The sequence below is a fragment of the Pygocentrus nattereri genome, chromosome 11 (genome assembly GCF_015220715.1).
Source record: "Pygocentrus nattereri isolate fPygNat1 chromosome 11, fPygNat1.pri, whole genome shotgun sequence".
In the NCBI taxonomy this organism is placed as follows: Eukaryota; Metazoa; Chordata; class Actinopteri; order Characiformes; family Serrasalmidae; genus Pygocentrus; species Pygocentrus nattereri.
Window position 1 is genome coordinate 22158177 of NC_051221.1, and position 15187 is coordinate 22173363.

The 15187-nt window shown below is 41.0% G+C and overlaps 1 protein-coding gene across 1 annotated transcript; it reads left to right on the forward strand.

Moving 5' to 3' along the window:
- Nucleotides 1-7101: 7101 nt before the first annotated feature.
- Nucleotides 7102-14728, forward strand: rag1 (recombination activating 1). Its single transcript, XM_017700009.2, has 5 exons — nt 7102-7152; nt 7234-7313; nt 8240-8581; nt 10114-11249; nt 12239-14728. Exons 1-5 carry the CDS (start codon nt 7102-7104, stop codon nt 13981-13983), a joined length of 3354 nt encoding a protein of 1117 aa, XP_017555498.2. The 3' UTR covers nt 13984-14728.
- The last annotated feature ends 459 nt before the right edge of the window (nt 14729-15187 follow it).

The window sequence follows — 15187 nt, forward strand, 5'->3', positions numbered from 1 at the left end:
CCCTCAGATCCAACCAGAGCACAACAACACTCCACTCCACGCCAGGTGGCTGCCAGCGCCAGACATTTTTCCCATAAATCAAACTGCCGGTGGCTTTATCAATAACAAGTCAATTAGCAGGTGGGAAGGGGGTCTCTGGGGGTCAGCGCATGTTTTTTAGACAGACATCTGTAGCTTTGTCCTCTTCATCACAGAATGGGCCTATCACTCTGGCTCTGTATAGGAATGGCAGACCTTATTATGCCCTACATTTCAAACACACAGACAAACCTCTGTGTTTGTTTTTATATCTTGTCAGTACACAGGAAGACATTCATGTCCCATATGTATTATATATGTTGTTGCTGTCACTCTTTTTGGTACATGCCTCAAAAATGTACTATTCATCTCATCTATGTGAATATGATTAATATGACACTTTGACGTTAAGAGTTCATGGTGCTAGGGGGGGAATTTTAGACACTTGGGGTTTGGTGACATTGTGAAAACAGGCATTATATCTATTATAATAATGTATTGTCTTGGTCTGTTATATCACATTATTTATTTGAGAGTTTGTTTGTGTTTCATTTTTCTCTCCTTCTCTTGATTAATGTCAAGTTGATGAGCACCATGAGGGTGGGTGGGTGGTCGGGGGACTGGTTGCTCCATTTGTCAACATGTACTCTGCCTATTGTATTTAATTTTTATGTCTTGGAGATTCTTTCCTGATAATAAAATTTCATTCCAAAAAGTAGTCTTTCAATTTGGATTGTTTTTTGAATAAGGCACAGAACAGGACTGCCAGTCAGAACAGAGCTCATTTACATGTATCAGTCTTAAAGGCACAGTAACAAAAACAGCTGGTTAAGTTCTAAAGGATAAAGAGATGCTTATGTAAAACTAATTATGACTGTGTTTAGTATAAAACTACATAAGTATCTTAGGAAGATGTATGGGGAAAATATTACGATACAAGAAAAATGTAAAATGTGGGCACCTTTTCTTTCTCCTACACACTTAAAAATGGTGGTTCTTCAAGGATTCTGTAGTAAAGAAAATGGTTCTATATAGAACCATGAATACATAAAGAACCCTGTGCATGGTTAAAAGGATGTTTGCCTTATGAAAGGGTTCTTCAAATTGATGGAGAATGTGTTTTATATGGCTCTATATAGATCCCTTCTGAAAAGGGTATTTCTATTGTTACAGGCTTGACATCATAGTAGAAGAACCCTTTTGTTGCTATATACAACCCTTTCCAAAAAGGTTCTATATGCAAAGGGTTTTAAGTGATCATGGTTCTGTATAGCGTATTTCAGACATATAAGGTTTTTGTATATGTAGTGCCATGGAGCGATGACTACACGGACGCAAATGCTGAGATAAGACAAACAAGACACAGGTGGCTAAACAGACACAGGTGGAAGTAATCAAGGGCAGGGTCTGAAAACAAGGGGGCAGGACCAGGAAGAACTCAATGAAAAAAAAGGACATGGACAGGACTGGGAGGAGCCAACTGTGACAGTATAACAATGATAATATAGTAATTTTGGATTGTTAAAGCTCAATTAATACTAAGCAACTTTAACAATAGCCTAATCAAAAAATAAATATTTTGCCATTACAGTTTCTCTGATTTCTCTACATAGTGAGGACATTTTAGTCTTGACATATGAAAACAAGCCATATTATCTTAGTTTAATGTCATTCCATGTGGTCAGTTCATGTGGTAGTTTAATGATGTCATGTGGTCAGCCACTCTTTACAGAACTGACTGCGTTTTTCTTTCCTTTGCCGAGCTGAATAGCTGCCCATCTTGTGCGTCTGATGCTGTTGCCTCTTCTGCCTTGATTGGGTGCTGCTGCTCACCAGCCTTCTGGACCGGCCTGTCCACCACCTTCTTGCTTTACAACGCTGTGGAATCCTCACCCTCAGATCTTTTCTTTTCCCACTTTGTACTATAATACTTTATACTAATGTTTGCTATCCGGTGTTGACCATAGGAGGATGGGTTCCCCTTCTGAGTCTTGGTTCCTCTCAATGTTTCTTCCTCTTTTAGGGAGTTTTTCCTTGCCACCGTCGCCGCTGGCTTGCTCATGAGGGCTCGGACCTGGATTTTCTTTTCTTTTCTCTCTGTAATACTGATTGTTCTGCAAAGCTGCTTTGTGACAACACCTGTTGTAAAAAGCACTATATAAATAAATTTTGCTTGCTTGCTTGGTATTATGGTCGTTTTCTTCATAACAAGCATAAAAATAATAGCACGCTAATGTTTAGGTAGCTAGCTAGCTAACATTCCCGTTCCGCCTTAAATATTCCAGCAGTTCTGACGCCTAAAGTGCCAGAATGTAATTGCTGCACCATTTAAGGTGGAACAGGAAAATTCAAACAAGAAGCTGGCGACTTCGTATCACCAAAGAATTAATAGTGGGTCATAGTAAATAACTGTCTTATACCCCTCTTTGAAAGCATATGATGCCCTAAATGTAACTAAAGCACAGTAGCGAGGTCGCTGAACTTTTCCCTTCTCTGCGATCACTGGCCAAAATACCGCGCATGCGTGGAGCAGCGCTTAGAGTAAACGTTACCATGACAGCGAGCATCACGTGAGGTCCAGTCGGCGTGAGATGAGTTTCCAGTTGACGCGCTTGAGTTTTTAACTGCTTTAAACTGACGTCAGACCAGAAAAACGTCCTTCACATGTTCTTATAAAGGAAGCGGCGTGAGGAAGACCTCGGGCTCTGAGACACAGAAGCTGGCCGTCCGTCCCACCGCCGTCTTTTAAAGCTCAGAGTATAAACCTCGTCTCCTCTGCAGACCAGCTTCTGCTCCGCCATGCTGAACGGTATAAACCCTTCACTATGACGCGCCGCGCATGCGCAGAATGTAATCGGATTCAGGCGTTTACACGGATATTATTCTGCTATTTAACGGGTTATTTACAGGATTACCCACCTCGTTCAATCGGATAGAAACTGTATTCCGAATGGCCTCAATCGGACTAGACTATTCCGATTGAGGTGTTTACATGGACATATTCTATTCCAATTGAGCTATTAGTCGGATTATTAACGGATTATTAGGCTGCATGTAAACGTGTCTACTGAAGACCGGCTGGGTCGTCTACAGAGCAGCGCTAGTAGCTGTTAATGAAGCGATATATATATATATATATATATATATATATATATATATGTATATATATATATATATATATATATATATATATATATATATATATATATATATATCATATAGCGCTGCTATGTGTGTGTTTGTGTGTTTTTTTTTTAGGTTTGTCCCATTTCGTAGGACAAGATTTCAACCACTACCCTTGTAACTCAGTTCCAAGGGGTTAGAGTGACACTCGAAAACAAACTGGTAGTCTAATCCACTACCCCATTCTCTGCAATTTATAGATAGCCATTATGACTTGGCCCAACATGCTTATCGCAGCCCTCCCCTCCTCAGCATATGAATCAGCCTCCCTAAAGATATCTCAGAGTCATTTTTTGTAGATGCTGGCTATTAATCCTTGGTCCTCACATACAGTAGTAATGATGTTCAGCAAAAGACTGAGACCAAAGGGAGAGCCTGTAGCCACCAATTGCGCCTCTAATAAGTAGGCTGACAGATCTGGCGCAGCAGTGCGCAGTCCTGTGGAGAGCACAGCAGATTAATCCACCAGTCGAATTTAAACAAGACTGATTCTTAGGCAAATACGCCAGCGATCTGCAGAGACAGACTGTCAAATCATTCGCTCTCATTAACGCTCATCCTTGCAAAAGACAAAAAAAAAAACACAGAAAAAAGACAATTCCATTAGGAGTGGAAGCGGAGCATCTCGTAAAATGTAACACTCATTCATGGGGCCCGAAACAAAAGCAAGAAAGTCGTCAGAGATTCTGTGAGCGCTGGGTGACACTCGAGCAATCTGTCAGACAAGAAGAAAAAAAACTGTCTGAACAGGTCATTAGAGTGGTGACAGTCTTTTGGGATATAACCCTTTTGTGAGCAGGCCTAGAAACCAGACTGCTGTATGTAGGGCAAAGCGTTTGAGCAGTGTCTGTCAGCTCTTTCTAATGCTCATCTCATCTGAAGTGCAGGATCTGATGCTCTGTTAGGGGTTCACAGCTGATGGATTGGAGCTGGCTGCGTCTGGACCTGCTCCAGGAGGCTGGTGCAGGCTGGAGCGTCCAGCTGCCAAATTTGTGCATTTCCATTCATGTGCACATAGGCCTACTTACAGTATGTCAGAGTGTACAGATGTTAGTGTGTGTGTGAGTGAATGTGTTTAACGAGGGCAAAAGGCATCTGTTTCGGGGTGTAGGTTATGTGTGTGTGCCTGAGTTTGTTTTCAGACATTTCAGGACAAAATGTGCTTCAGGAAAGCAGGGGTAACCTACAAGGTCAGGTGTGTGCAAAAGTAGTGTGTTACATTTGTTTTAAGACTAAGAGTAAAACCATTCTTTGTGATTACTGAGGTTATGTAACAGTGCAAGACTCGGTCTGTTCCAATTCAACATCTTCATCTTAGAACAAACTAAGCAGACTCCCAGGGGAGAGAAAAGCAATAAAAATATCTCTGCCTTATGCTACTCATCTATTTTTTCACATAATAATCCACACTATCAAAATGATTTTATTTTCAGTAGGACACTCTAGTCCAATAACTTCTAATAAGATATCCGCATTGATATTTTTTGATTGTCTGTACATGCAAAAATAAATAAATAAATAAATAGCCTTAAAAATGGACAAACTCAAAAAGATAGAATTTTCTTAGCATTTTCATATCAAATGATGACATATCTGAATAGACTTATATGTATTGACAATAACAGTATATGGCATGTGTCTCATGTAAGTACTTGTAAATTAATTATTTAAATGTAAACAATTACAAAGGCGTTAAGATTTACAAAGGGCTCAAAGGGTAAAGGTTAAGTTAGTAAATTAGTACATTAAATTATCTACTTGTAACATGGAGTGATGTGGAGGTGGACGCATGTGTGGAGAAAAGCAAGATTTATTTGTGGCAAATCCAGGGTCGTGGTCATAACAGTCCAGGTTCAACAAGCCAACACGGAGAAATGGAGGGACAGACATGTTGAAAATGAACAGGTTAAACACACAACAGGACCAGAAGATCAAACATCAAACAATACATACATACATATGAGAGACCATCCAGAAACTCAGGAAAACACAGGGCTTAAATACAAACAGGGATAACGAGGGACAGGCGGAAAACAGGTGGGCAGAGTCACAAAATAAGGGGGCATGACAGTGAAGAATCAAAATAAAGAAGCATGTGGATGACCGGGAAGTAAACACAAGGCACATGGGGGAATGGGAGGAGCCAGTTGTGACAGTAATAATACTATCTTTCTATCAAACTGGTTGAAAGTCTAAAAACCTTGTACTTTCAATGACCCTAAACCTTAATTATGTTTATTTTATTAAAATGAATGATTAAACATTCCATTTAGTCACTAATCGAACAACCATAAAACTATCGAAACTTTACCAAATGTGTCAGTAGTGACTGTTTCAGTAGTGAGCCAATACATCACCAGCAAACATAGCATGGAACAGTTTACTTAACTGCAGAAAAAGTACGTTTCGGTAGTGACCGTCATTAATGTTTCACACTGATTTTCAGATTTTGGGACACGTTCTTTAAAACAATAAGATTTAACTGCTCTGCATGTGACCATGAGGGACAAGGAAGCAGTCTCACTTCCTGTTCTAAAATGCAGGGGTGTGACTAAAATAAGTCTCCTCCTATAGACTAAATTCTTTTCATATAAAAATAAATCTAAATCTTTTAACTTCCCTTTAAAACACATCAAAATAATATTTTAAAAACAACATTGAAAGAAATCTTTAAAAATGCAGGTATTTGTTTTACTTTGGGAAAGACACTTCCTAATAGAAAGTACCCTATAAATGATGATTTTGTATATATTTAGCTTATTACTATCTAAATTAATACCTTGGGTTGAAGTAATGTAACATAATCTTTGTAAATATGTAATGTTTGAATACTTTTGTAATTTTTTTTCTGTAGGACTGCTGAACTAATTTGGTAGAATGGTCCTCATATCAAAATCTTGTATGCCATGTTTTTTGCCCTTTGTCTGAACATTGTGATGAGTAGGCCAATAGAAATGCTTCATGTGTGGTTCCAATTGACATCAGTGATTAATTCTTGAAATCTTATTACATTAATGAACAACAAATTTTCTTCTACAATGTTACCTTCTCAGAGTTCAACAGTTTTGTTATGTGAGAGTAACAATAACATGTACACTACCATTCAAAAATTGAGAGTCACCATTTTCAACAATATAAAACCACCTTGGTTGCAGATAAATGTATAAAATTAATCATATATATTAACTTTGCAGCCTTCAAAGAAATAGTAAGACACTAGGAAGCTGCTAATAAAAATATAGACATCTAAGATGTGTACTAGATGATTTTGGTGATTTCTGGTGATTTTAAGTTCTGAGTGACTGTCCAACTCAATTACATATTCCATGACCTCTCCAGTTATGGTGTTTATTTGTCCATCTAGCTGTGCTAGCTTTATGCACCAGCATGCTGTGTGCATGTTAATGTGCCCAGCCAGTGAGCTTGGCTGGTATTATTTATGTTATCATGTACTTGGAGTTGGTGGACTTAAGCTAACCCCTGCTGATATAGCCGCAGTGTACCAGGCTGTAAGTGTGTTCCATCTTCACTCAGGAGCATTCCTAGATTTTTTCCTTTTCCTATAAACTTACTAATCTGCCAGTTTTGTTCCAACAGTGAAGATAAACATATGGCTCCACGTTTTCAATATGTGTAAAAACAAGTGCAAGTGTGTGTGGTTGTGGTTGGCACTATCACTCCTCCCCATCTACTCCATATCCTTCAGGTGGCATGGGGTGTCAGTTACGGACCCCTCAGCAGGGTATAAATAGGAGTCTCTCCCTCCTATGGAGAGACACAATCCTTTGTGGGAACACTGAGATCCAAACAGACACAGTGAGAGGAGAGCCAGTCCGACACCCACACACATACACAAACACGCATATACATACACACACAAACCTCCTCCTCAGTGCTCCCATGCAGAAAAGTCCCCAGGGGACTCTACGCCAGCTGAGCCTCAAAAACAAGGTAGGAGAACCCAGCTGACAGCCAGACTGGGGCTGCTCAGCTGTTTGCATGTGTTCGCTTGAGTCTGTTTGTGTATACCAGTGTGTGTGTGTGAGTGAGGGGCTCAGTGTAGCTTTGTGGCTGATGCTGACAGTCAGGGAGGCGCAGGGCACAGGCACAAAGTAAGAGGAGAGAGAGAAAGAGTGAGAGATAATGCCATTATGTGGCCACCGAGGGAGCGTCATGGTAAGCCCTAGTTGATTTATTGATTGATAGGGTTTTTGATGTCGGAGACGAAAGCTGCCTGGAATATCATGACAGAGTTGCTCTGAAAGACTTTGTAAGTGAGTGGTTGACAGCTACTGAGATTCTGGTGGTTCAGTGTTGTTTTGTTGCTTTGTCGATCTGCATCTGCAGTTTTGCAGTATTTACGAGTGCGGTCGCTTTTCTTGTACTTTTCATCTGCTGTAGTAGGCCTTACAGCTTTTCAGTGAGCTCTCTCTTCCCTTCAATCAACCTTCTCAGCATCACAGGTTTTGTATTCTCCTGTTCGCTGCTCTTAAAATGCCAGTGTAGTGCTCCTGAGGCCCTGACTCAAGTTCCACTTGAGAAAATGAGTAATATAAGTGATTGACGGCCCTGAAGGGATAGAAGTGCCCATTTAGCAAACTTGCTATACCCCAGGAAAAAAGGGAGAAAGGCTAGACACAGTTACTCCCAGAGCAGGAGCGTAAAGGAGAGAAGAAATGAAGTTTTCAGCAGCAGATCGATTGCTGAATGCTTGTCTCATGCATTTTACAGAGGAGCTAAATGCCATTTATGGAATAATGCGGCACTGTGGGTCAGAGCCGAGCGCTTCATCTTGCGCTGGGATTTGAGGGTACTTTGTACAAAACATTCTCAAAGACTTAAGTAAATCTGCCTGATTGTGTCCAGGACTCAAAGAAAAGCTGTACTTAAACCATTTGAGGCTTTATGAGTCTGAACCCCGTTTTAATAATGTGCAAAAAAAAAAATACTCCACAGCAGCCCAACTAATCTCATAGTCTCATAGTTCACAAAACTAATCTCTCGCTCCTTCTCTGCACTCTGTCCTCGTCTTCCACAGAAGCCAAGACTGTGCTGATACCATGGAGACAGAGCCGAGCCTTCCGGCGGATGCGCCGAGAGCCTCCATGCCGGACGAGCTATGCCATCCTTATTCCAAATTCTCTGACTGGAAGTTCAAGCTCTTCCGGGTGCGCTCCATGGAGAAGGCGCCCTTGCCCAGTGAACCACCCTTGGAGAAGGAAGCGCAGATGAGGGTGGATGTGCAGGGGGATGCCAGGGGCCTTCCTGGTAGTGTTATGAAGCTCTGTTTGGGGGGCAAGAGCAAGGAGAATGTGGAGGGGGCTGGTAGGCGGGTGGATCTCAAGCTACAGGAGATTGACACACACATGAACCATCTCAGGTAAGCTGAAGGTGTATTGTTTGGTTTGTTAGAATGTGGGTGATGTAATGCTTGTGAAATATTCATTTCCCCATTCCTTGTCCTCCCTAACCTCATCAATTTTTTAAAAGAATACAAATGTGAAAACAAAAAATATGAATACAAAAATATGAAACGGTGTAACAAAATATGAAAATGCAGCATAATATCATTTTTCATTTTAATGTTTTTGTTATTGTCACTGTCATGTTTTAGGTCAGTTCAGTAAGTGCAGGGTTGTGGTAAAACATTAATACACCACTCTCCATATGGTGAATTGATTCCAGTGCTGTCCTACAGTAACACTGCATATTTTGGTGTTTTGCTGATGCAAATCAGCTAATAAGCAATTCCTGGCCAGGACCAGTCAGTGGGTCCAAATCATTATTATATACTTCTATAATTTACGAATAACTGAGTCAGTTTTCATGGTTTCCATTTAGTTACTCAATAATAAGCCTTGAGGTGTAAACTGCAAACTGTAAACCTGCACAAGTTAGCAGAGAACAAAATAATTAATAAATTGAATGTCCTCTTTTTCAGTTTCTAAACTTTTGGAATTAATTTAATTAAGTCAATGCAATAAAACCATTTAAGTATATACTACTCAAACTTATTTGTAATTACTTAAATACCTTGTAACAACTGATTAATAGATTACTCCAAAAGTAATAAACAATTGGGTTTAAAATGACCACAACCACTAATTTCAGGAGAATACATTGGATTTATGTATTTGTACCAGTCTGTTCAGAAACCGTTCAAGAATCAACTATCTACCTTGATGTTAGGGTTAATATAGGCCAACTTGATAAACTTGATAAACATTATCAGGCACTGTAAAATTTGGTTCATCAGTTCAACATAAAAAAAATATTTAATGTGCTATTTAGGCAATTATCTAGTTTTATTAAATAAATAATTTGAGTGATTCTTGAGTTGAACAAAACTACTAAACCAGTAAAACTGACAACCTCATTTGATAAACATAACATCTACTTGTAAAATATATTCAAACCTAACATTTAGTATGGAGATAATTTGCTAACCCATAATTAATCCCTTAAATGGCCATAGAAGTTTTATACCACACTTCTGTGACCTAAGAAAAACTCAAACAGTTTACCTGATTTATAGAATAATAAGCCTTAGTATGTAATAAGGCTGGGATTTTAGGGGGATTTAACATCATTTGTAAATAATTAATTTAAAAAGAATAAGAAGATTTGATAAACAGACACCAACAAAATCGCCAAGAATGCTATAAAGCTCCACCATCTCTATTATCATCAAAACTCTACAACATTATAAGTAACCCGTTTTCTAAGTTAAAAAGGAAGAAATTGTTGAGCAGACTTAATGCGTTTGCTTTAGTAACTGTTGGATATGTTTCATTTACTCAATTCAATGAATGAATTTGAACTTAAGGGTTAAGTAAACACCTAAATATGCATGAACACAAATGTTTTGTATTTAAATGAACCTTAATAGCTAATATTTTCCCTATTTTTCAGGTCTTTATGTCGCTTATGTGGCGTGATTCTCAGGAAAGCCAAAGGCCCAGAGCATGAAGTCCAGGGAAACTTGGATGATTCCAGCAAGTGTGCCCTGCGTAGGATGGGTTGCAAGGCTTCTAGCTGGTCTGAGGTCATTCTGAAAGTGTTTAAAGTGGATGTGAGTGGAGACATGGAAACAATTCACCCCTCAAGGTTCTGTCATCGATGCTGGACAGTAGCCATGAGAGGAGGTGGTTTCTGTAGCTTCACTAGGACAAGGGTTCCTGTGTGGAAGCCTCATACCTCACACTGCCTGCTCTGCTTCCCCAAGAGACTCATACTTCAGCGGAGGGGAAGGAAGAGAAGCAAACCACTACGTAATGCACACTGCCTGCCCAAGAGGACCAAGAGAGACTCTTCAACACCCACGGGGGGCAACAGAGTGTGGAGACAGACCACAGACAACCCAGAAGCATTTGGCTTGAGGGCATGGGTAAAACCAGCTGCTCAGAAAACCCTTTGGGTGAAGAATATAACTCGCTGTCAGAAAGACCACCTAAGCTACCGGCTACTCCCCGGCGATCTCCCAAAAGACTTTGTGAATGGTGTTACCTGCCAGGTGTGTGAGCACCTGCTCTCTGACCCAGTCCAGTCCCCATGCCTTCACCTCTTCTGTCGCACCTGCATTCAGAAATACAGCAAATCTTTGGGTCCCCAGTGTCCATCTTGTGGCATCCTTTTTAACCCATGTGACCTGACTAGCCCTGCCAAAGCCTTTCTCTCCGTTCTCAACTCTCTTCCTCTGGTCTGTCCAAGAGAAGGTTGTGGGGAGTGGGTCAGATTCGATTCCTTTGGAGATCATTGCCTGAATCACTGCCTTGAAACAAATGATGACGAGGGACAGGATAATTCAGAGCAGAATCTGGATGGCTACCTGCCTGTCAACAAGGGTGGTCGTCCCCGACAGCACCTGCTCTCGCTAACACGACGAGCACAGAAGCACAGGTTGAGAGAGCTGAAGAATCAGGTGAAGGCGTTCGCTGACAAGGAGGAGGGTGGAGATGTGAAGGCTGTGTGCTTGACACTGTTCCTGCTGGCACTAAGGGCCGGGAATGAACACAGGCAGGCTGATGAGCTGGAGGCCATGATGCAAGGTAAGGCTCAGATGCACATCAGTAGGCCAAACTACAAGCTCTTAAAATAGTCTCATTTTATAATATCTCCGCTATTGTGCACAATATAAAAATTTTTACAATGTGTTAAGTACAAAATAGTAATAAGCTATAAAAATCCACCAATAACTGGCTCATGAAATGATGTGCATAAAATGCATGTAAGCATAATAAAAATGAAAACAAAACCACTTCTTTAAAAATAAATGAGCCAAATGTTATATTTAAAAATCAGCCTGAAACCCATTAGTTTGTTATGCTCAGTCAGACTCAGGTTGGTAGCACACCTCTAACTCAAGTGTAAGTAACAGGGTTATTCCTATTCTTGTACACTGATTTTCTACTACGATGTACACAGGATAAAAGTTCATATAATGGTTCTCTGGCAGCTGCACAAAGAATAATATCAACTCCTTGTCATTTGGACTAACTATTTAATTTAAATTGGATTGTCACCACCAGGCCCTGTGCATGTCAATCTAACACACAGTAACACCTCTTGTCAAGAGCCTGTTAGACTGAAAACAACATCAACAGCTCTTGTATCTACAAATGATACAGGCAGCGCCGTTCTCTTCTCTAGAGAAATGGGGCCAGCTGGTGTCTGTTTTCATCACTAGCCAATAGATCCCTTTGCCAGCCCTGTCGAATCACCTCTTCTGTTTCTCTAAAATTAATAATGATCACAAATCTAACACTGCAATTAGGACAGAGCTCATACTGCAATTATCATCAGAAATTTCAAATTCGCTAAGGGCTTTTTCTTTGCTGATAAACACAGAGAGAGAATTAGACACACACAGACAACACACACAATACACACATTTTCTCTCTCCTCACCCCCCACTTCATCCTTCATCCCCAACTCCTCTCATATCCACACCCTCCGGTCTATACGGTCCTGTGAACTCGTTATTAGTGCCTGTGTCTGGCTCACACTGGTTTTGTTTTCTCTCTGTCTGCTCTTTCAGGCAGGGGGCTTGGCCTGCACCCTGCAGTGTGTCTGGCCATACGGGTCAACACCTTCCTCAGCTGTAGCCAGTACCACAAGATGTATCGCACCGTCAAGGCCACTAGTGGACGCCAGATCTTCCAGCCCTTGCACACCCTCCGTACTGCTGAGAAGGAGCTTCTCCCTGGCTTCCATCAGTTTGAGTGGCAGCCTGCTCTCAAAAATGTGTCTACCTCTTGGGATGTAGGCATCATTGATGGACTCTCTGGCTGGACAGTCTCTGTAGATGATATACCAGCAGATACCATCTCTAGACGATTTCGCTATGATGTGGCACTAGTATCAGCTCTTAAAGACTTGGAGGAGGATATCATGGAGGGTCTAAGGGAGAGAGGCTTGGATGACAGCACTTGCACTTCCGGTTTCACTGTGGTGATCAAGGAGTCATGTGATGGCATGGGAGATGTCAGCGAGAAGCATGGAGGAGGGCCAGCTGTTCCGGAGAAGGCGGTGAGGTTCTCTTTTACTGTGATGTCAATCACGGTTCAAGCAGAAGGTGAGGAAGAAGCAGTCACAATCTTCCAAGAGCAAAAACCCAACTCAGAGCTCTCCTGCAGGCCCATGTGTTTGATGTTCGTGGATGAGTCTGATCATGAGATGCTGACTGCCATCTTAGGTCCTGTAGTGGCAGAACGTAGAGCTATGAAGGAGAGTCGCCTCATTTTGTCCATAGGTGGGCTTCTTCGTTCCTTTCGCTTTTACTTCCGAGGCACAGGCTATGATGAGAAGATGGTGAGAGAAATGGAAGGGTTGGAGGCTTCAGGCTCCACTTACATCTGCACACTGTGTGACTCCACACGAGCTGAAGCCTCTCAGAACATGGTGCTGCACTCTATCACCCGAAGCCATGAGGAAAACCTTGAGCGCTATGAGATTTGGAGAACCAACCCTTTCTCTGAGTCTGCAGATGAGCTGCGGGATCGAGTGAAAGGGGTTTCAGCTAAGCCTTTTATGGAGACCCAGGCTACTCTGGATGCCTTGCACTGTGACATTGGCAATGCTACCGAGTTTTACAAGATATTCCAAGATGAGATCGGCGAAATGTACCTGAAACACAATCCAACTCGAGAGGAGCGCCGACGCTGGCGATCAGCCCTTGACAAGCAGCTGAGGAAGAAGGTGAAGCTGAAGCCAGTGATGAGGATGAATGGAAACTATGCCCGGCGGCTGATGACCCGTGAGGCTGTGGAGGTGGTGTGTGAGCTGGTTCCTTCAGAGGAGCGCCGCAAGGCCCTGAGAGAGCTGATGGAGCTGTACCTCCAGATGAAGCCTGTGTGGCGCTCCACTTGCCCAGCCAGAGACTGCCCCGATCAACTCTGCCGTTACAGCTTCAACTCCCAGCGCTTTGCCGAACTCTTGTCCACCACATTCAAATACCGTTATGATGGCAAGATTACCAACTACCTCCACAAGACTTTGGCCCATGTGCCTGAGATTGTGGAAAGAGACGGCTCAATTGGTGCATGGGCCAGTGAGGGGAATGAGTCTGGGAACAAGCTTTTCCGCCGCTTCCGTAAGATGAACGCCAGGCAGTCCAAGACATTTGAGTTAGAAGACATACTAAAACACCACTGGCTATACACATCCAAGTACCTGCAGAAGTTCATGGAGGCTCACAAGAATTCTCCAAAAGCACTGCAAGCCACCATCAACCCAGAGGAATGCCCAGATAACTTGGATATGGCAGACATACCAGACTTTTGAAAGCATGAGTATTGGGGTCATTTGACTTTAATATACTTTTATAGGTGTCTTGATATGACACTTCTCAAATAACTGACTTTTCTCTTCAGATAAGGTTCAACACCACATTGAATTATCTTATTGATTACCCTTTATCATTTTATATGCTTGTCTTTAAAGTTAAGGTGTCATTTTTTTCATGGCTGAGATAAGATTAGAAGGGAATGGCTATTCTTTCTTCTCAGGGTTTGCAGGCAAATTTTTGTATTTCATCCTTGGCTGCTTGTGAAATATGGGATAGTTTATTGTATTACTGGGTTATGACACATTCATGAATTTATACAGAAGGATTATTTATGGAACCAGATGAAAGCACTGTAAGTCACAGAAGGGGAATTGCTTTAAAAGAGCCCCGTTTATGATCGCTGTATTAATTTATCACAGAGGGCAGAGACAAAATGGAATTAGGAAAACTCAAACTGCTTCAGTTTCAGAAGAGCTAGTGAAAAGGATTACTTTAGTGCCATATATCAGAGACCTCTTGAAAAATAGCAGAGGAGCAAAAATGACTTTGAACGACCTCATACTGCATATTTACACGTTTGCACATTGCAGGAGACACGCTATTATTCTACCTCCATTCTTAATCATCTTGAGATTTTGCACCCAACTGAACACTTAGCATTAATGCAGAAGAGTCAGATAAAACCACTATGCTACATCACAGTGCTCTTTTATTCATTTTTCATTATAACTTACTTGTTTAGTGACATCTGTCTGATTGATTGATTGATTGATTTGTTACTTGACTTTATTTACTTGTTTGGCTTTATTTACTTTACTTTATTACATAATGCATACATAGGTACTTTAATGGTATCTTTAATTGATTTATTGATTGATTAAATTGTTTTTATATACAGCATTATGTACTTTATTGATATCTTTACTTGGTTGATTGATTGATATTATTTCAATACCCAGCATAATGTAACCGTTGAACCTGTTATTTTGAACCAAAATGAATGAGCAGTTTGTGGAAACGCAGTTTGTTATTCATTTTGATATGTTATTATTACTGACATGTGACATGCTGTCAGCTGTAATGTACTTTTTACATTTGAACATATGTTTGTCAAATGATGGACATGATTTGTGTAAAAAAGACTGATTATATGGCTGTTTCCCAAGAGTCTCAGCTATGTTTATATCACTTTTTTAACTA

Coding starts and splice junctions, on each gene's coding strand:
- rag1 (XM_017700009.2), top strand. CDS start 7,102: ATGCAGAAAAGTCCCCAGGGGACTCTACGCCAGCTGAGCCTCAAAAAC. Junction 7,314..8,239: donor GCGCAGGGCACAGGCACAAA/GTAAGAGGAGAG, acceptor CGTCTTCCACAG/AAGCCAAGACTGTGCTGATA. Junction 8,582..10,113: donor ACACACATGAACCATCTCAG/GTAAGCTGAAGG, acceptor CCTATTTTTCAG/GTCTTTATGTCGCTTATGTG.